This window comes from Mesoplodon densirostris, chromosome 6, assembly GCF_025265405.1.
Source record: "Mesoplodon densirostris isolate mMesDen1 chromosome 6, mMesDen1 primary haplotype, whole genome shotgun sequence".
Classification (NCBI taxonomy): domain Eukaryota; kingdom Metazoa; phylum Chordata; class Mammalia; order Artiodactyla; family Ziphiidae; genus Mesoplodon; species Mesoplodon densirostris.
In genome coordinates, this window is record NC_082666.1 from 126,984,889 (window position 1) to 127,007,863 (window position 22,975).

Sequence of the window (22,975 nt, forward strand, 5' to 3'; positions counted from 1 at the left end):
CTTATCTGCTATAAATTTTGACATTAGGTAGCAATATATACATAATGCCTCTATAGGTAGCAAAGTGATTACAAGTGATGAAAAAATTTTAAATTAGTAAGTCAAAATAATACATGATAAGACTTCAAAGCAGTTCCTGAGAAATCCACATTTTTAAATATTTTAATTGTTCAAACTAGAGTCTGAAATTCCTTGTTTAAAACTTCGGAGTGCTAATACCTATAGCATAATAGACTTCCTAAAATTGAGGGACCTGAAAGATCAATCAGTTTAACTCCTTATTTGATAAATATGAGAAAATGGAGGCCAGAGGTTTTTTTGAACTTGCAGAATGATAAACCTGATTTCTGAACTCCAATGTTCCCTTTATACTATTGTTGTGTCCTGTGGTGTTTTTCTTTGTTTTTGTTTTGTTTTGTTTTGTTTTTGAGTATCTCCAGTAGTGGTAAATAGTGGATTGTCTTTCGGCAAAAAACAAAAGTCAGTGAACTTTTTAAACGAGGCTATGTTTTCATGATTTAAAAAAATTAATTCTTTGAAATTCACAATTTCTGACTGGGAACTAGGTAAACAGAGTATCACAAGGAGTAAAGTTTTAACCACAATCTTGTTTGCAGAAAGCACACTGTAAATCACACCAACCCATGATGAAAATAGCAACAATTGAGACAGTTTCTTTCTTTTTGCATCCCACCTAATCTTTCCAACTCTCCAGAATTTATCCATTACATAATGCTTACTAATTGGCCTTAGGAGCAAAGCAAATGATGTTAAAAGACAGAAATGAACTGTTCATGATTTCTGACATGTGCCTACTAGGTTTCCGGAATGCTAGCCTTCTGCAATACAAATTTGGTGTTTCGTTTCTAGATCATTCTGGAAATACTATCCTTCAGCACTGTTTGCAATTTTACTCAAAGTGTGCCATTTTTCATCACCTTCCCTTGAAAATTCACCATAGATGTCAAGTTTTTACTGTTTCTGTTCACTCAAAAATGATAAATGATCTTCAGAGATGCTTTCTCCATTATCGCTCTCCTTTAGGTAATAGCTTGTTGTCTAAATATAACTCTTCTACCCTCACAACTCATCATGTATTTCCACGATTTTTCAGGTAGGGGGAGGAGGAAGGGAGTAACTAAATGAGACTTTATGTTGTTAAATTTATCCCTTTTCTCCTTGATGGTATCAAAGCATCTTGCCCATTTCACGATTATAAAATTATTATACTACATTTTCTTCTAGTGTTTTTACAGTTTAATGTTTCATGTTTACACTTTTAATTCTTTTAGAATTTTTGTTTATGTAAGGTAGAGAGCTATTTTTCCCCCAACTGTGTAGTCAATTGTCTCAATATCATTTGATAAATAATCTTTTTTTCCTTCACTGATTAGGAATGCCACCTTTACTATCTACTGAATTCCCACAAACCTGTCAATTTCTCTCTTTACTCTGCTTCAACACCTATTTGCTTAATTCCTCTGCCAGTGGCACATTGATCTAATTACTGACACTATAGCACATTCACTTCTTGACAGAGGAACATTTTTCCCAACATTTTTCTTTTGAATTTTGAAAGGTTTTTTTGACTACTCAAACACATTACTTTTCTCCAATCAATTTTCCTCAAGTTTCCCCTCAAAAAAATCCCAGAGTTTCTTTTGAACCAGAATTCCATTAAACATATGGACCAAAATGGGGGGAAAAAAAAGATGTTTACAATATAGAGATTCTCATCCAGTAATAAGCCGATACTATATAAAGTCTCCTACACACACAGACACACACACACACAAATACACATATACAATCTTTTATCGTGACTAGGACTGGTATTCTGGCCCCACGAGTGAATTTCCTTATTTGAAAGGTAACATTTCCATTCCTAAATCACAACATCTTAGAGCTAGAGGAACATTACAGATCACTTAGTCCAACATCTCTTGTAATCGCGTTGTTTACCTCAAGCCTACTTCAGAGAATCATTTCAAAATTAATTTCCCTTTTACATGCAACACAATCATAAACCTGCTGTTTGAATCACATAAAAGGCAGAGAAGTGAGCTACATTTATTGAAGAACGCTTTGAATTTAGGAATCTTTTTAGAGTAAGATCCATACTTAGGCTCAAAGAAAAAAACACTGAGTACTATAAGTGCATACACTTGACAGCCCCAAGTACTGTATTTAGACAATCATGTTTCCAAGGTAAAGTCATTTTGTTATGGTGTTGTCCAGGAACCAAGCTTCACAATACCAAAGCATTCCATTCCTAACTGTTCCATCCTATTTATTAAGAACACAAACCCAATAACAATCTCGAAATGGAATAAGCCTGAAACCCAATTCTAAAAGTGCTTTTCAAGCCTGGCTGCCCATCTGATCACCTGTGGAGCTTCTAAAAATAAGACTGCTTGGGTCCCACCTTGGAATTCTTCCTCAGCAGGTCCAGCAATACTAAGGCATTTTTTAAGCTGCAGTAGGTTCTATTCTCAGCCAGAGTTAAGAACCGCTATTCTTAAATATTCAATAAGAACAAAGCCCCATAATTTTCCAAGTATCCCTACACTGAGGGAGGGTGGGGGGGAGATAAGTTAAAAAAGCATCTTCACCAGCCCAGCAACATTTGCTGCTGATTAGAAAGAGCTGTGTCCCTATATTACATCAAAGTCTTGAAATGGAAAAAAATGCTAAAACAAAGCTTTAGATTGTTTGCAGGCTGATGACCCCATTACGGCAGGTGAAACACCGCTTCCTTCCTCTCACTTGAAGGCAACCCTCTCCATCGCCTCATCTCCCAAGATAAAGAACAGCTGACGTTCACTTTAAAAATGGCAGATAAAATTCAGATTTTAATCTTAATTAAAATTTTTAAATCTTTAAAACATACCCATAAAAACAAATACATAAAAAGGGAGATTAATGATTCGGCTGCAACGTCATGACATTACATGAAATTCTAGTCAAAGAACTTGCTTCTTGACTGCAGTGAACTGCCAACACACTAAGCACCCCCTAAAAGTAGCACAGAAGCAAAGAAAAGCCGATACACTGAAGGAAAAAATTTACACACAAAAATGCAACATGCAAACCTGCTTCTAAGCTCTAACCCCTCCAAGGAAACGATCTCACTTTCTAATAACAACTCATTGTACTAAACTGAAGCCTGGTGAGACCCCTATTCCTGGTATGGGTGACTCACAGACCTATCCCTGGGAAAAGCACCTGAAAAACAGAGCACATAAAGGGAGACGGTAAGTTCCACGTTAAGTAATTAATTAGGGAAGGTAAAGCATGCATTCAACAGACCTTAATCACACAGCAGCGCTCTGCAAAACAAGGTTCATGAAACCAAATCATCCGACAGGCAACTATTCTTCCATGCTCCAATTCTGGCCCAGCCAAAAATATTTTCTTACATTCTGTGAAGTCATTTGGTGAAAGAGATGTCAAGTATTTTCCATCTTGATAGGAAAGGCAACATGCATAGAAATTTACCACCTTAACGTCAAGGGAAACTAATTTTTCTTAAATAAGCACTGTGCTTTTGTTCACGCGAGTCAAATACTTTTACATTAAAAAAAAAAAGCCTATGAAGAGATACGCTTCGTGGTTTAATGCAATCAGTTTTGACAACATACTTCACCAATATCTTTTCTTAGAAATGTGGCCCAAATCAAATTCTTAGACCTTAACCTTTATGTCACATGACCACATGAAATAAAATTTCAGTAGCAAATATGATTAAGGGAACAAACTGTAACCCCAAAAGATGTGCAGAAAAAACTGAGATGATGTATGTTTATACACACTGACAAGTTTGCCAAGAGATTAAAACAAGAAAAGAATAAATGCCTTTCTCCAAAGCTTTTACTTATGAATGATTTCCATGCAAGCCACATGCCTAGCAGGTATTAAAGAGCAGACTCTGCTCCTGGAGTATTTCAAGTAAAACAAGCTTACTGAAAAAAAATAAAATCCTTCCTCAGTAAATATTTCTTTTCAAGTATAGTACGTTGGAATAAATAACTTAGATGAATTAGCATGTCTTTTAATACCTCAACTTCACAAAATATTTAGACATATATTCTAATCTTGAAAAAGGACCAAAAAATTTAGACATAGTAAAATCACAGGCATCTTTTCAAAAAAATAATATATATATATTTACCACTACAGACTCTGAAAGTTCAATAAAAATCTGGAAAAATAATACACTACCCTGTTTTAAACAATTATAAAAGCTAAATTCATATTTAAAATGTACTTTTCAGTTTGTCCACAACCGGAACTTCTACTACTTTACCAAATACAATTAAGGTTTAGGTCAATGGTGGGGGATTATTCTTCCTAAAACATCTGTGAAACAGGACTCCAACTTCAGTATGTCCGAAAACTTTACTGCTAATAAATATCTAGGATGGATTACATCAGAAACAATTCTCTTAGGAATTTTAACCTGACACCAAGGTTTTGATTGCCCACATCGCCACGTCTAACACGGAGAGATAGGTGACTTTCGGTACAAGCCTACTTATTAATTAGATGCTGTTAAATTTTACTACTATTTCAAAATCTCTCCCCATACTTTTTGTCCCTCTCCCCTTCATACCTTTGCATTTTACCAACCTGCAAGAAACCAAAAAAAGGTATCCCCCATGTTAAACACACTATCTTTGATTCAGTATGGACTGGGGAGTTTTTAGATTTAGATTTCAAATTCAAAACATATGTCAAAATTTTCCTTGGCCCCATATTAGGCTCGTAATCGCTAAAAGTTAATCAATCATCTTTGTTTCTATTTTATTCCCTCTCTTCTTATAAACCTATCAGCAGGAAATAAATTATCTGCAGACAATTAGAGCTAGGAAAAAAGGTTGCTTGGTTCAATCTAGGAACACCAGTAAACAACCCTGAGAGGACCAGGAAAATCAAGAACCACTCACATGTCCCCTATCCTGAATTTGCATGCAAATTCTGCAGGACAAAGTTCTTGCATGCTCTTGTGATTCGACTTAATTCAACCCCATGCTTTCTGAAATGTTTCTATTTAAAATTCTGAACAGAGACCCAGACAAACAATTCAAAACACGCTGAACTTTATTTCAGTTAACCTGAGTACATACCAGTAAACTGAAATTCTGAGCACCTAATATCTCCTACTAGGAATAGGTGCCTGAGCAGTGTAGGCAAAATGTCTTCTCACAGAAGCAACGTACCTGAGGAGCTCTGTATACTTTCTCTTCAGTAAGATTTTTTTTCTTGCAAACGCTCTCACCCACAACTCACTGTTTGCAGAATACACTCAAGCTGATTTAAGTTGGCGGGCACAGATTTACCAACGTTTTAATGGAATCATTTCCTTAGTTTAGCCAGTTAGGCTAATTAAAAAAAAAAAAATCTGCAAGTGGTTTTTGAGGGATTCACCTGGCACATGGGAAATAAATTTACAAGGGAAAGAGCCCCAGGGCTAAGCTTGGGGCTTGTGTAAACATCAATCACCTGCGCACTGGCCTGGCTACCGAAAACAACGTTCCACCAGAAGAGATGTCCAGGTGGCTAAGTGATTTTTCGGAGGTGAGAGTTAAAAACAAACGCTTACACCTATCACATATTATACAATTTTACCTGTCACTAAGAAAAGGGCACGTCTAATCCAGCAAAAAAGTAATTTTTCCTTCAAGGAGAGCAGCGCTTTGGAGTCCTTTGCTGGGGATGGGGGTCGCAGGAAGGAGGGAGGGGGCGTGGAATAAAGGAGCACTGAAAGGAGAGGCAGCCAGGGGGGTTGCACAGAGCCCCACACAGGCCACTGCGGAGAGAAGACGGGGAAAGAGGGGAAGGTGTCTCACCGGGGCACAAAACCGAGTGCAAAACCGGCTGGAAGAAGGAAGGTTCCCCCAGGAGGCGAGCTAGGGTGCAGATAAAAAGCGCCAGCGCCTGGTTACCTTGGGATACAGGGGCAAGGGACCACGGGAACATAGAGATCTAGAGAGACAGAGGGGAGGGAGGATGAGGCAGGGTCTCCGCTAAGTGCGAACCAGGGATGAAGACATACAGCGGGACTTGGGCCTCCCCGGGCCAAAAGGCGTGGCCAGGGATCCAGACCGCACGATGGTCTTTTTGAGACGCCAGGGGAAGTGCGTGGCAAAGCCCTCCTTCAAGACCCCGTGCCAGGCCTGTCCGAGGGGCCCACCTGCGGGGCCCCTCGAGGGCGGAGCGCACTCCGGAGGGCTCCGGCCTCGCCCGCGGGGCCCTCTGCAGGGCCAGGCCCCCGCCCCCGCCCCCACCCCCGCAATGCTCTTACCTCCACACCTGCCCCATCTGCAGCAGGTGGATGACCGTCTGCCAGATCCACACGGAGAGGCGGCAGAGGCGCTGCGCCCCCGGCGTGGCCGGGACCCCCGCGCCATGGCCGTAGACGGCCCCCATCATGGGGGGGCCCCGGCTGCTGAGCCCCTCCACGGCGCCCAGCCCGCCGCCCGTGTAGTCCTGCACGAACCAGCGGAAGCTCAGGCTCTGCACCAACAGGGACGGCACCAGCACGAAGAAGAGGGTCAGCCCGAAGTAGCCGTAGTCCCCCTTGCGGTAGTAGTCGAGGGCAAGCCACAGGTCGGTGCCCACGTCCCCGAAGAAGACTAGCAGCGCCAGCACGATCCACAGGCAGTCGAGCCACGGCCGCTCCACCTGCGGCGGCTGCGGCCGCTCGGCCGAGGGCGTCGGGGGGTGGCGGCCGGCGGCCGCGGGCGGCTGCAGCGGCTGGTCCCCCCCGTCGGCGGCGGCGGCGCTGCGGCGCGGCGTCTTGCCCAGGAGGGAGCGCAGGCAGGCGGAGCGGCAGCCCCAGTAGCACGAGGACGTGTTGCAGCAGTGGCAGATGTGCAGCGCGCTGCTCTCGCCGGGCTCGCCGCCGTCGCCGCCGCCGCCGCAGCCGCCTCCCCCGGGCTCCCCGTCCTCCTCGCCGCCGCTGCCCACCGCCTCGTCCAGGTTGTGCAGCTGGGCGAAGCCCACCCCCACGCCACCGCCATCGGATTTCGCCGCCATCTTGACTCTCTTCCCAGCTCCGGAGGTTGGGGGGGGAGGGACGGGTGGGGGGGGGAGAAGGCAGGGAAAGGGGGGGGAAACGAATGGAGAGGAAGGGGGGCGGGGAGGAAGCGGGGGAGCAAACGAACGAGGGGGGAGTGGGCCAGGGAACCCCCTCCGCTTCCGGGTAGTTGGCGTCACTTCCGGGCGAGCCCCCCAATCGCACGGCGCCCGCAGCTCCCCAGCCCTACCCTCCCGGCCAAGATGGCCGCCCTCCTGTGCCTCAGCTGCTGGGCGGGGGACCGGGGGGTTCACCCCGCCAGGGCTCCCCTTCCCCTCTTCCGTTGACCCCGAAACCCATCAGGTTGACCCCTCGGCGTTTCTGAATCCCGCTGGGCCGAGTGAGGCGGTCCAAAGTGATCCCTGGAGGGGGCAGTGCCAGACGTTTTGGGGTCCCCTTCCTCAGCGTCGCAGCTCACAGCTTTCCTCCTGGAGAAACGCCCCCTAACACCCTCCCGGCTGCTGGCGGAGGGGCGGGACCTGTGAGGGAAGGGGCGGAGCTAGTGCAAAGCAGGTGATTACGTGTCACTTCCGGTAGATAGGATGACCTCATTGTGTAGTTAGACGCCCCCCCCATCAAAATGGCTGTGTCTCACCTCTTTGGCTGTTTCTTTTCCTTTTTTGATTTTTTTCTTTTAAATTTGTCTCCTTTTCTTATTTTGAGGGTCTTTAGAAATTGTGTAAGTCAGTTTAGATTCCCACACACAACTAACTGATTCTCACTTCTATTTAGGCAACTCCCTCCTCTTTTACCTCTGTTGATCCCCTGATTTTCTTGTCACTGATAACTTTACCATCTTTTGCAATAAAGTTTTCCCCATTCCCTTAAGAAAAGTGCAGGCAAAAATCCAGTGATAACCAGCCTGATTGGGTCTTGAAAATTACAGCGAAGACTGAATTGGCATATTGTGACCTTGAGTGTATTTTCTTCACCATTAAAATGTATTTCTACCAACTTTTTTTAAAGTATGCAGTTTTTCAATTCTGCATTTTCAATTTTCAGTTCTGTGATCTTAAGTTGGAAAATTCAGAACTAGCCAGGGTTTAAGCCGTGTCAGTTACTTCTTCAAGCTTTTGGATGTGTGAAAATTGCCTTTTAGAATTTTTTTGGTGCTAAGGATCTGTCAGTAAACGTGGCTTTAAATAAGTGAAAATGTTATCATTGTGCTATATCATTAAAATAGGTGCAGGGTACACTACTTAACTAACAATTTACAAAAATGAAGCAGCACTGAATGGATTTGAATTACAATGATCTTCTAGTGAAAGTATATTTGAAGCCAGATAGAGAAAGCTACATGGTCACAATTGATACTGATCAGGTGAATAGAACATTTTGGAGTTAAAAGAAAAAATTTTCTAACCCTGAATTTTCTCATTGACCTCTCTGGATTTTTGTGCTCATTTTTCTGATTCTGTCTACTTCTTCCTTCAGTAAAACCTTCTAATCATGCCAATAACTTTCCTTCAAATGGGACAAATTAGGTAATATTTGTATGGCATTGAGGTTTCAGGGAAGAAAGATGCCTTTGAAATGTTCAGTATCATTATTTTGAGATATATAATATTTAACACTATAGCTCCTAGTTAAATTTTGGGGGTGGCAGGGCAAGGTGAGGATTCCATATTTTGGTACACAACTTTTCATGGGTATTTATGCGAAGCTAAAACCTGTAAAGACTTTTACAGAAAGTACTCAAAGAGAAATTTTACCTTTGCCATTTGAGGGGGGAGGGGGGGAAGAAATAATCCAAAATCTACTTTTGGAAACATGTCACATAAGGGTATCCTTTTACTTCACACTATAATTTAAGCCTCCTTGTTCCTATGGGCATAAAACTTATAGCCAGCGGGTAAGGATTACTCTGCATTTAGATGAGATACTGCTTCTTTCTTTACTGAATTTGAGTTAATAACACCTTTAAAAGATGGCATAGTCCCAGTTCCACTAAAATAATAACATGAATAATGTGAACAAGATCGTTAACCTCTTTAAACCCCAGTTTCCTCCATTATATAAATGGGAATATAACAGTGGCTTCTTTGAAAAGTTGTTCGACAGGGCTTCCCTGGTGGCACAGTGGTTAAGAATCTGCCTGCCAATGCAGGGGACACGGGTTCGAGCCCTGGTCTAGGAAGATCCCACATGCCGCAGAGCAACTAAGCCTGTGCACCACGACTACTGAGCCTGCGCTCTAGAGCCTGTGAGCCACAACTCCTGAAGCCCGGGTGCCTAGAGCCTGTGCTCCGCAGCAAGAGAAGCCACCACAGTGAGAAGCCTGCCACCACAACAGAGAGTAGCCCCTGCTCACCGCAACTAGAGGAAGCCCGCTAGCAGCAACGAAGACCCAATGCAGCCAAAAATAAATAAATAAAACAAATAAATTTATTTTTTAAAAAAGTTGTTGGACAGGTTAAAGATTATAGTCTATTCAAAGCTCTCAACACAATGCCTGATAGGTAGTAAGCACTGGATTAATGATAACTATTATTATTATTACTTTTGCTATTATTGTTATTGCTATGTTCACATATGCCAACATATAGTTACTTAAATTCTATCATCCAGTAGATTTGGTATCTCTAATAAATGAAAGCATTTTCAAATACTTCTAGGAAATAGATGCAATTAATTTGTTTTTAAATACATTTTCTCTATTTGAGCCTGTGAGCCTGTGAAATGAGATAAAAACGCAAGCAGCAATGACATATTTATGATTTTCTGTTTCTCTGTGCCCTGAAAGAACATAATCTACTAGTGAAATTAGCTAAGTAAATTACGGTCACTATATAAGGCGGACAAATGAGGCTAAGTCAAAAGGGTTTATCACAATTGAAGTTTAAAGTAGATATATAAGATTCACAGACTGTCAAGTGATTTCAACTTTACATTTGCTGTTTCAACAATTTTACCATTCTGCCTTCTATGGAAGGGATACTTTGTAGAACCCAGGAGTTTCTAAAATTGAAATCAATGATGATAAACCTCTCATGAAGACTCATTGAAAGGTTAACATAAATTTGGACTGTGCTATGAATGTACTTTTTTTTTTTAACCTAGAATTTTGGAGCAATTAGATGTCCAAGCCAGTCCAGCATTTAACACAGTCCTGAACACATAGTGAGCACTCTATAAATATTGGTTAAATGAGTGAATTAATTAGTTTTTCACATAACTGAAATTTACCCTTTGAAATGGCTTTCATTGCATTACTTTACATTTTATGATGTAAATCTTCATAAACTCAATTGATATATTACAGAGATATCTCAATTCTTTAGTAAACTGGGTGTGGGGAAGGGAATAAAAGAAATGCATTACCCACTGGTCTGCTTTCTTACCAGCACACCAATTAACCCTTTCTTGATGATTTGCCCTTAAGGTAGCCTTATGCTAAGAGGCTCTGACTGTCTATGGGCCTGCTAAAGAGGCACCCAGGCCTACTGGTCACTTTTGCTGGTATTGTTGTTTCTAAATAACAATTTTTTTAAGCTCTGCTTTTCATTATTCAGTCAGTTAACAACTTTGGCCCCTGTTATTTCCACTCGGATATAAGCTGGGAAGCCAAACTACAAAAGATGTTGGAATAACATGTAAAATAATAGTAAATAGATTTTTAGAGCCTCTTCTAGGAGTAAAGTGAAACAGATTTAATATATGGAAATTGTGGCGTACATTTTGGCTGTTTAGAGAGAACTTTGGGGGTTTTTGTCCCAATTCTCTGTTATTTTCAGAAAGGTAAAGAGGGAAAGTTAGTGTCAAATGCCGTTGTGTGTTAGTCACTATCCCAAATATTATTCCATTTAATCTTACAGCAGTCCAAAAAGGCATGAGCATTAGTGTCCCCATTCTAATGGTCTAGAACGCAGGCTTGAATCAGCCTCATGACACCCAAAGTCTCACCCTTAGGAGGTAGGGTAGGCATGGATTAGACTCTAAAGCCTAAACCACTTACTCTACCCTTGCCCTGGGCCAGACAGCTATTGGCGCCTTGAAATGAAGTCAGTGTTACTGGTTTAGTCACTGGGGGGACCCTATTATGTAAGAGGCTGATACACATCTGAGAGACAGGACACTTGAATTCCAACACGAGGATTTGCCCAGCAAAAGCATTGCAAAGGGGCTTCCTACATTCTTCACAAGATTTTCCTAATTTGAGCCTAGGTAAAGCCTCACAACCAGTAGGGGGATGTCATCCTTATCAATTCTATTCCTCGTATCCAATTGTCTTCTATAGAAATAGGACTTCTTTGAGCACTGCAGAGTAAGCACAGAGAACCCATTATCCTGAGAGGCTCCATTTCTATATTTGATGTTAAGAACTGAAATGTTAACAAGCCCTCTCACACATTCCTGCTGGTGTTACAAAATGGTCCAGCCTCTATGGAAGGGAATTAGGCACTATCTATCAAAATTGCAAATGCAATCACCCTCTGCTGCAGCAGTCCTTCTTATGGGAATTTATCCTACAGATAAACATACACATGCCAGAAATGACATGCGACCAAGATTATTCATTTAGCATTGTTTATAATAGCAAGAAAAAAGATGGGAGAGAAAAAAAATGAAGTGTCAACCCCAAAGGAGACTTGTTCAATTAGTTAGATTGTGGCATATCTACCCTACAGACTACATGCAGTGATATTGTAAATTTACACTTTTCTTTTTTAGTGATATAGAAAGAGTTGCAGTATACTTTGTTCTCCAAAGAGTAAGGTGCAAAACAATACAGCTTGCTATGTTTTCTGTAAGGAAGGGGAAGGGATAAGGTTATCTATTCTTATTTGCTTGTATTTTTCCAAAAAAATAATGTAATACCTATAGGATGGTGGTAGTGGTAGGAAGAAATGGGAGGGATGGGAGAAAGGCAATAAATGTTTGAGGGAGGGTTTTAGTTTTGAAGGGGGCAGAGTGTGCACACACATGCAGGGCTGCAGAGACAGGTAGGAATGAAAGGGTAGGCACATCTGTGTTTTTGGACAGCAGCTCCACTGAGGAGTACTTTGTAAGTGTTTCTGTCTCTTAAGAACTCTGTCATCTGTGAATTGACTTAAACCCTTCTTGAATTTTCTTATATTTCTATAAGGATTAGAGGAAGTGGTGGAGAAGAGCTGGAAGAGTTAAAGAAGGCATTGTGGGGGAAGGGAGAATTAACCCCAAAAGTTGGAGCAATGGACAAGGAGGATCTAGATACAGGTTGGTGTGAGGCAGGGATTCCACCAGCTCTAGTCAGGGCATCAGGCAGTCCAGAGACAAGGATTTGCATAGAAAAGCGATCCGGCTGGAGAGCAAGGATGTGAGAGAGGGATGGGGAGACTAGAAAGTTGGGTTGATACAGGAGGCAGGGGGCGCTGTTGCTATCAGTGCAGCAGGATGAAGTGCAAAACTGAGTGATCAAGTGCCCAAGCACTTGGGGCAATCAGGAAGGAGAAAGGAAATCAGTGATGGATGGAGGCACAGAGAAAAGCTTTAAGGGGGAGCGGGGATTCTGCTACATTTGGGTTCCATCAGATCTCAACCTTCATCCTTCCAGACTTCAGGGTTCCAGTCTTTTCAGTCATCCTTATACAGAATCCCCTCTATCCCACTGACAGATTCCATCTACTGAGTGTACATTGGGTGCCTACAATCTACTCAAGACTGTTTTAAGCACCCTGGAGAGCAAATAATGATATAAACATCCATGACCTGAAGCCAATTACAATCTTCTGTGTGAGTTTGGCATGGGGGGTGTGTGTGTCATATATTTTCAAGTGATAATTAAATTATGCCTTTCTCTGCCTCTTCCTTTTTTAAAATTTATTATTTTATTTTATTTTTGGCTGCATTGGGTCTTCGTTGCTGCGTGTGGGCTTTCTCTAGTTGTGCCAAGTGGGGGCTGCTCTTCGTTGCAGTGCACGGGCTTCTCATTGCAGTGACTTCTCTTGTTGCAGAGCATGGGCTCTAGGCACGTGGGCTCAGTAGTTGTGGAGCACGGGCTGTAGAGCACAGGCTCAGTACTTGTGGTGCATGGGCTTAGTAGCTCCGTGGCATGTGGGGTCTTCCTGGACCAGGGTTCGAACCCGTGTCCCCTGCATTGGCAGGCAGATTCTTAACCACTGCACCACCAGGGAAGCCCCTCATTTTTTTTTAAATAAAAGTTTTTGGGTTTTTTGTTTTGTTTTGTTTTGTTAGTCAAAAAGGTGAGCTTTGTATTTAAATCCCAGCTCTGTCATCAGCTATAGGATTTTGGGCAAGGTAGTTTCTTATTTAAGCCTCAGTTCCTCAGACACAAAAACGGAGAATAAAATGTACCTCAGAGCGTGGTTTGTGATGGTTTATTGAAATAGTGTAAAACGTACCTGCCGCTGAGTTAGTGCTGATGCTGGCCCATCCCTGCCTCATGTTGCTAGATCTTAATGTTGCTAGATCATCGCCGTTCCCAAGCTCCTAGTTCATTGATTTTTTACCATATTTCCTCTGGTTTTCCAGCACTGTGAGATTAAGCAACCATGCAGGTTTCTTGTGGACTTTGCCTTTCATACCGGAAATTGGATGATGGAACCGTCAGTCACACAGCCCGGAATCTGAATTCCCACTCTTACTGTGTCACCTGGGCAAGTTACTTCCGCTCTCAGGTTTACTTTCCTGATGGATAAAACAGTAAGCACATTGATTCTCCCACAAGCTTATTGTGATATCAACACCTGGGATACAGTAGGTGGCAGTGAATATTAGTCCTCCCTCCCTAGACACTCTCTGTATTTGTTTCCTGAGGCTGCTGTAAGAAATTGTCACAAACTTAGTGGCTTAAACCAGCACAGATTTATTGCCTCACAGTTCTGGAGGTCATAAGTCCGGGGGCCGGGTTTGGGGAGGGACTTCCCTGGTGGTCGAGTGGTAAAGAATCCACCTTGCAATGCAGGGGACGCGGGTTCGATCCCTGGTCAAGGAACTGAGATCCCACAGGCTGCGGGGCAACTAAGCCCGCGCACCACAGCTACTGAGCTCGTGCACTTCAACTACAGCCCGCGTGCCTCAAACTACAGAGCCCACGCACCACAACTACAGAGCCCATGCGCCCTGGAGCCTGTGTGCCACAACTAGAGAGAAACCGTGCGCGGCAAGGAAATATCTCACATGGCTCAACAAAGATCCCACGTGCCGCAACTAAGACCCGAGGCAGCCAAAAATAAATTAAATAAATAATAAATAAATCTTAAAAAAAAAAAAAAAGAAGTCCAGAGGGGGTCTCAGCGAGTGTCAAGGTGTCAGCAGGGCTGTCCTTCTGGAGGCCCTAGGGGAGAGGCCATGTCCTTGCTTCTTCTAGATCTAGAGGCTGCCTGCATTCCTCAGCTCATATCCCTCCTCCATCTTCAAAGCTAACATCTTCACGTCTGCATCTGATTAAATTCTCTTTTCTAACTCTGACTCTCCTTCCTCCCTCTTCCCACCGAGATAATCCAGGATAATCTCCCTATCTCAAAAAAATACTTATTTTAATTACATCTGCAATTTCTCTTGCATGTAAGGTAACATGTTCACAGATTCCAGGGATAAGGATGTGGCCATATCTGGAGGACTGTTATTCTGCCAGCCACTCCCTTTAACTTCTTCCTGATGTGCAAACCTGAGTTCATCATTCCTGGCCCTCAAATTGACGCTGTCCTCCAATTTTCATACTGCGTGATACCTGCCTTACTTGGTCATCCAGACCTCTAGCTGATGACACACTCACAAACTCCAAGACCATTGAGCCAGAATGAATTGAAAGAGCATTTTGTGAACAACCTTCATGTTACAGATGAGGAAGAGGAAGCTGGCCGTAGAAGACATTTATTTAAGGTCACACTAGATCACATTAACTCAAGGATTAGGACTTATATTTCCTGATATTCAGGCCACAACTTACTGCTACATAATGTGAATTATACCTTATAAAGTTGTATATTTTCAGTTTTTGATATCTCCTCTTTCATTTCTATTTCTTAATGACAGGAATACTGGTCTTAGAGATTAAAAAGGCACAAAATAGGTTTGAGTTCCAGGAACACTATTTGCCAGTTCTGTGACTTTGGACAAATCCAGATTGAATCTCAATTCTATATAGGATAAGAATATTAATATCTACCCTATCTTCCTCTGAGGCTTGTTGTGAGAAGTTCTCTTATTGGATGCTTTCTAAATCATAAAGAGATGTAAAAAATATAAGGAATGACTTTTATCCAAGTTGAGGCTTCCTACCTAATCTCCATGACTTTATTCTCTTGTCTTCCCAACCAGCCTGCTCACCACCACCACGCTAACAAACCTAAACTTCTATCATGCTATTGTGAAAACAAGTAATAGCTCACTATTTACTACAGTACAAAATTCAGTCTGCACCCCTCAGTTTTCAGATCTTCCATAATCTTGTTCCCAACCTACATAGTCAAAATTAATCTTCACTGTTGAACAGAACACACCCTTATCAGGAAAATTTTCTCATTGTCCACACATATCTGGCTCATTCCTGCACTAGAGCTTCTGATCTCGTTGTTTTTTTCATTCACAAAGTCTATTTACCTCCCCTTTGTCTATCATTCAATTCAAAAATTCACATCAATAAACTTAATGAAGGCCTACAAGAAGAAGGTATCATGCTAACAATGGCTCAAAATCACTCTCATCTTTCAACACCTGTTTCAAATCCTGCCTTCTTCAGCAAAAAATGTCCTTGATTATTCCAACACAGAATGATACCTCCTTCCTCTGAAATCCTGTAGCATTTAGAATTTCAATCACAAATTTTAATTTATTTATGGGCACTCTTACATTGTCTAAATTTGTGTAATTATTTTAAAAAGAGAGACATAAGGAACCATCATTTCATCCAATCTCTCATTTTACATAAAAATAGTCTGAGACTCATCTATTCAAGCAATATGTATTGAGTACTTACTAAATATTAAGCACTTTGCCCAAGGAATCTAGTAGAACAAAGCAAAGTCTCTAGAACTCCCAGAGAAGGGGATGGACGTATGCCAAGTTGAGGACATAACAGACGCAGAGGCAGCACCATGAAGGAGCTCTGGTGCTCTTGAAACTGTTCAGTGTGCCTACAGCATCAGATGCAGGTAGAAGTGTGAAAGAAGAGGAAGATGGTAAGGGTAGACTGGGGTCATTTTTGAAGATACATAAAAGTCAGGTTTAAGACTTTAAAGTTGATTGTATAGGGCAGTGGAAAGTCATCAGAGGCTTTGATTCAGAGCAATGACAAAATTTAGTTTTTGTTTTAGAAAAACAGCTTTGATGAAAGTGTAGAAGTTAGAGCACAGGCTGACAACATGCGGGTATCCTAAGCTGACGAATTAATTGGCATCTCTATAAACCAGTATTTTTTGGCTCAACCTTTATTAGTGAAGACAGGGAGAAACTAATATTCTTTTTGATAAAAATCATATTCATAAACAGATGAAATTTTCCTAGCCCAAACAGAATCAATTGTCCTTTAAAAAATTGGCAAAATAATTCCTTCTGTATATAGTTCTCTTGCATTTATCAGTTCTATTTTATGACTTTCTAAACTAAAGAACTTTTGGGGGAGCACATTAAAGGATTTAAATTTTAGATACTAAAATTAGTCACTCCTTCCAAACAGTCAGCACTACGCAATGCATTCTTTGGTTTTAAAATTTCCATGGAAAGCCAACTTTCAGTTAATTATAATCACACATAATCTTTGGGAAGAGACTTTAAAAGATATATATATATATATATATATGGCTGACTAGGATTTTTTTCCTACTCCAAATCACTGTCTACTTAGGTATATGTAGTGGACAGACCCTAAAAGATGACCTTCAAGGATTTGTCTCCTGTTGTTCACACTTTTGTGCAATCCCATCCCTTTGAATGTGGAAAGAACTGTGGCTTGCTTCTAACCCATAGAATGTGGCAGAGGTGACATGATGTCACTCTTCTGGATTACATTACTTTATATAAGACTCCATCTCAGCAGGCTGAAGCTGGAGACTCCCCTGGTGGGCTGGATGTGGCAAGGTGACTTCTGGGATGGGAGAGCAGCCTCATACTAACAGACAGCAAGAAGCTAGGGCCTTCAGTGACAAAACCACAAGGAAACAAATTCTGCCAGCAACCTGAGCTAGGCAGCAGATCCTTCTCCAGTTGAGCCTCCGGATGAAAATGCAGACCAGCCAATGCCTTGATCACAGCCGTGTGAGAGCTGAGCAAAGGAGCCAGCCAAGCTGTGCCTGACCTCCTGCCCCAACAAACTGTGGGAGAGTAACTGTGTGTTGTTTTAAACTGCTCGGTTTGTAGTAATTTGTTACAGAACAATAGAAAACTAATATAGCAGGTAGATAGAATCAATTCACACTTCGCTGGTTATTTAGAGTTGTAGAAAACTTCAGTTAACTGGTACCATATTTCTAATTGGTTCAAATATGTTCATGTCTCTAATAGACTGAATCTCCCCATCCACAACTACCCTATAGGCTTGCCCCATCATCCAGCTGCAGTTTCAACCCTGGGTGAAGACAGAGACAGAGAGAGAAGTAAAGGGGCTGGTGTCATGGTCTAGATGAATGTCTCCAGCCTGGGCCTCAGCAATGGAATCGGGAAGGAAAATAGGAGACAGATGCAAGAAACAACTCAGACTCTTATTTCATATATATATATAAATATACATATATAAAAAAATATATAATATATATATGTGTGTGTATATATATATATTATATATGTATAGACTTTTTTTTTTTTTTTGGCTGTGCCCACAGCATGTGGAATCTTAGTCCCCTGACCAGGGATTGAACCCGTGCCCCCTGCATTGGACGTGTGGAGTCTTAACCACTTGACTGCCAGGGAAGTCCTTATTTTATATTTTGACAAAAGCATTATGCTGTGCATCCAGAGTATTGTACACTTGTAACTGATGCTCATAATAATGGTCCCAAGGCAGGATTGATAAGTGCCAAAGAAACACTAAGTAAAATACAAAAGCTTTAACTGTATTTTTAACATTCTAGTTCTTAAGAGGTGGGTTCATAGCTATTCATTTATTATTATGCTTTGTAACTTACATATGTACGTCGTAGGTTTTTTGTATATATCAGTGAATGTCAAAAAATATAAATAAACATTAAGATCAGCCTAATGTATTTCTTTATTTTTTTATTTTATTTTTTTTGCAGTACGCGGACCTCTCACTGTTGTGGCCTCTCCCGTTGAGGAGCACGGGCTCCGGACACGCAGGCTCAGTGGCCATGGCTCATGGGCCCAGCCACTCTGCGGCATGTGGGATCTTCCCAGACGTCCCCTGCATCGGCAGGCGGACTCCCAACCACTGTGCCACCAGGGAAGCCCCTAGTGTACTTCTTAATTGTTAACCTATTTCTCTTACCTATAAAAGGATTGTGCCATTTGAAAGAGTAGAATATCAATTAAACACAAACTCTGCTAACCAGAATATCACACGCCCTGAGGACATAATTCATTGAGATGGCTTTTGTTTCCCATCTTTTGTAGCATAGGTATAATGAGAAAAAGGAAAGAGTACAAAGCAAAACAAAACAGGATGAGAAGACAGAAAAGGAAAAACCAACTGAGAAATTCCTTTTTATGTTGCTAAAAAAGGAAAGGGGAAAATCTGGGATGAAGGAAGGCCGAGCTAAGTGGGAGGAGCTGACAGAAGAGAGAAAACGCAGAATTATACATAACAGAGACAGAAATAATTTACACACTGCATGCAAATCAGGTACTGTGAGGCTGAGCCAGGCACAGAGTGGGCTTTCAGGCCCACTCACAAGCTCTTTTAGACACGCAACTTCAGACGCAGCAGCCAGTGAGGAACAGACGCAGCAACTGTCAGCAGCATTTTCTGCTATGTATGGCATAGAGCTGCTTCTTCATTGCAACATTTTCAACCAATCTCCATGGGGCAAAGTACTATGCTTAATGCAGTGCAGGATACAAGACTAAGACACAGCCCTATCCTCCACGGACCTTCGGATTAGGGAGGAGGCGTGCTCACATACGTGAATCTAAAAGCCTTTAAGCACCCTCCATTCTGACCCAGTCCCCACCCTTCCCTGAAGTCTTACCATGACAACTCACACATTTACTCACCTGCTTGGTCCTTGAGGTATTTGAGTTCATGTCCCTCTTATGTAAGTGAATACGTTTGATTCTTGAGTTTTTATTCTTCTTCTGTCACCTTCTTGCATCCTAATGGCTAACATGGTGAGATTCCTGACTAGATCAAAGTCCTTTTCAAACTAACGGTTGCCACCTACAGTTTCTGTGCTTTCTCTTTGCTAACACTGTGTTTGCTTTTGTTCCCAGAACTATGCACTAGACTGAGTTTTAATGATTTTTCAAGAATAATCCCTAAATCATTTTCTTGATCTCTGTGTTAGAGGATTATTTTCTGCCTAGGCACATCACTGGACTGGCCTCCTTGCTCCCCAATTAATTATTAGTTTGTCTATATTAAATTACACTTGCCATCTGCTGATAAAATCACAAAAGTCTTCAAGCCTTTTCCATTGTTCTCACTATTTATTGGTGGTTTATTCTGCCTTCCATCAGCTGAATCAGCTGCAAACTGGGGGATCTGGTTTCCAATTCCTTCTCCCAAGTCTTGTCTCTATAGTGGAATTTCTTTGTGAAGATTTCCTATGGAGAATATATATATATATATATATATATATATATATATATATATATACATACAGCTTGGAACAATTAACACAAATTTTACTATAACCAAGCTTACTGGAAAAAAAGAAAGTGAGAAATGTACTAGATGATTTCAAACAACTTCACAATGGGTCATAAAATAATGAGTTCTAAGAGAGACACATTAAAAAGAATGAATAATAAATAGTAGAAATAAAATCAGATCCCTCAAATATAATGCAGCAAAATCAACATGAAACAAAATAGTGTGAGTAATAAGTTTGAATCATAGAGCTCAAGTTTTGGTGTGGAAGAAATAAGGTTTTATTCTCCATTAAACATTTGAGTTTCTATTCCAAGCCCTAATCCTATAAGATTGACAGTTTTCTGCCTCGATCATCCTGGAGTTGTCCTCCCAGGGATGTGATATGGTTCTAAGATCACATGTAGATTCAGTGTGTATTAGTTTGCTCAGGCTGTCATAACAAAGTGCCACAGACTGTGTGGATTAAACAACAAAAATTTATGTCTCACAGTTCTGGAGGCTAGAAGTCCAAGACTAAAGTGTCAAGAGGGGCGGCTTCTCCTGAGGACCTCTCTCCTGGGCTTGTAGATGGTTGTCTCCCTGCTCTGTCTTCCCAAGTCTTCCCTCTGTGCATGTCTGTGTCCTAATCTCCTCTTCGTATAGGGACACCAGTAGGATTGGATTAAGGCTCACCACTATGGCCTTGGTTTACCTTAATTACCTCTTTAATACCTTCTCTCCAAATACAGTCATACTCTGAGGCACTGGGGGTTAAGTTTACATATAAATGTGGGTGTGGGACACAACTTAGCCCATAACAACCTAGAATGAGGTAACTCCTTCTGACCATCAGCCAGTCTTCCATGCAGAGGTAAGAGCCTTATCTGGGACCAAGAAGGGCTGGGTACATTCAGGCCAACTGCTTTCAAGCCATGTTGGGGTATCAGGATGGGTCCCTAAGGCTACGATCCCTTCGTGCCCATGGTCCCATGTCCCAAGCACATCTTGCCCCGCCCCCCCACCAGGGTCATGACAGAGAGGACTCTGCTATTCCAACACTCCGATCCTCGATTCTGTCATCCACATGGGAATTTTTTCTTTTTGGTTTTGGGAAGGCCCTCTCTACCTCAGACTCTACCATCCTTGATGAATTAGACTTTTTGGAACACAAGCCTGGAGATTTGATAGACTCTTTCTACTTCCTGCCTGCCTCTGCCTTTCCCTAAGGTGACGAAGGATGTGCTTGAATTGAAAGATACAAAAAATGTAGAAAAAATTAGGATTTCAAACTACTATTTAGTTACATATAATTAATACACGTGTCTGTGAGCGTTTGTACTTTTTCTAATTCCAGTGTTCTAAGAGTTCCATTTAATATTTTCTAACTGTATGATTTTTTTCAATCAAGAAGGACAGGGTCTTCTAGAAATGGAATATATTATTAATAAATATCATGACAACAAGTACTTGTTGAGGACCTGTATTAAACTTTACACTGAGGACACATGAAATATTTCTGGACCTTGGGGTATAAAGCACAAAGATGAAACAAAACCCAACACAATCATTATTGCATCTGAATGTCCCTCTTTTAAAACATACTTTTTTTCTGATTTAAAAAAAGGGATACACATTCTTGGTTAAAAACCTGAAAACATAGAGTGAAAATCATCTGTAATCCTACCACTCAGAAGTGGGCCATTAAGTTTTAGATCCCTGTTATACATTAAGACAGTCTTTATAACTAGTTGTTGCTCATTTGTTTATTCATCAATTGTGTATTAGATGTTTACTATGTGTAAGGAAATCCTTGTGCTTCTAATAACTCCCTAAATGCAGAATTTCTTACAGCAGAGTTGGCTAATGCCTTTCGGATCCCAGCTTAGGTTGTTCCAACAAGCCCCAGATGATGGTGATTAAACACATACTTGAGCCCATGACCCACCATGGGCAGGTAATGGCCACAGGTCTAAAACAATGTTCCTTCCCCAAGAGGAGTCCAGTGATCCACTGGGGCTTGAGAAGCACTCCTGTGAAGCACTGTATACTGCATCCTATCATAAAAAATCATATGCCATGGGCAGTAAGAGCAAGGACTCTGAAGCAAGGCTGTCTGGATTTGAATATTGACTCTACACCCATTTTACCTGTGTGACCTTGGACAAGTTACTTAGCCTCTCTCAGCCAAAGTATCTTCAACTATACAATGGGGATGACAACAACTACCCTGATGTAGGATGTTGTAAGAATTAAGTGAGTTGCTACATATAAACTCTTAGAACAATGCACGTAAGCACATAGTAAGTACTCGCTATCATTTCATTTTAATCATGAAGCACCTGTGCTCCAGATGTCCTGGGACACACACATGAACACACACTTTTTGTCTTCTGATCCTCCCCCAAAGTGATTTTATTATCAAAGGTATGGGTCAATTAGTTGATGAAAAGGAGGCAGACAACTCAGTAAACAGTTGATTGAAGGCTCTAGCCTGCAAACTTTAAAATAATAACCTGTGGTGATTGCTGCATTGTTATGAGTAGATTGATTTAAAACCAACTATCAGTGGGGATAGTGGTGGGGGGTTGGTGGTGGGATGAATTGGGAGATTGGGATTGACATGTATACACTAATATATATAAAATGGATGACTAATAAGAACCTGCTGTATAAAAAAAATAAAATAAAATTCAAAAATTCAATAAATAAATAAATAAAACCAACTACCTCCAGAGAAGATTTTCTCAAAGGAGAGAAGACTTGATTTCCCTTCCTCCTTTTTTCCTCTCCCACCTCCACAATCAAAATACTTCATCTTGGGAATAAAGAAAAGCAGATCCCCAAGGATGGCTAACTGGAGGATTACACGTTCACTTGGGAAAGGGTGTAGCAACTGGTGCCTGAGACATCCAAGATAGTTCATCCCTATTTGTTTTACCAGATTTATCCAAGTGGTGGGAAATATGTCCACTGTGATTCTCAAGTTTTACATCTTATAGTTTGTGTCAGTACAGAAATGCTAATTGACCTCTTTTGTTTTGAGGCCAAAAGTCCTAGAAAACAGACTCATTGGCTCTGCTTCTGGGTGCCCTCTCCTGGGCCAATCAATCATGGTTGGGGCAGGAGGCAGAGTGAGTCAGGGAAGAACATTACAGGGTAAACCACAGAAAGGCTGGGTTCCCAAGAGAAGGGAAAATCCCATAAAAGTCCAG

The 22,975-nt window shown here is 41.5% G+C and overlaps 1 protein-coding gene across 1 annotated transcript in view; it reads right to left on the reverse strand.

The window, feature by feature from the left end:
• The window catches only part of XKR6 (XK related 6), a 273,545-nt gene extending 266,507 nt beyond the window's left edge, over positions 1 to 7,038 (reverse strand). The window contains exon 1 of the mRNA XM_060101448.1: positions 6,305 to 7,038. Coding sequence (XP_059957431.1) covers positions 6,305 to 7,038 — 734 coding nt within the window. The remainder of the gene's footprint in view (positions 1 to 6,304) is intronic.
• Positions 7,039 to 22,975: the final 15,937 nt, after the last annotated feature.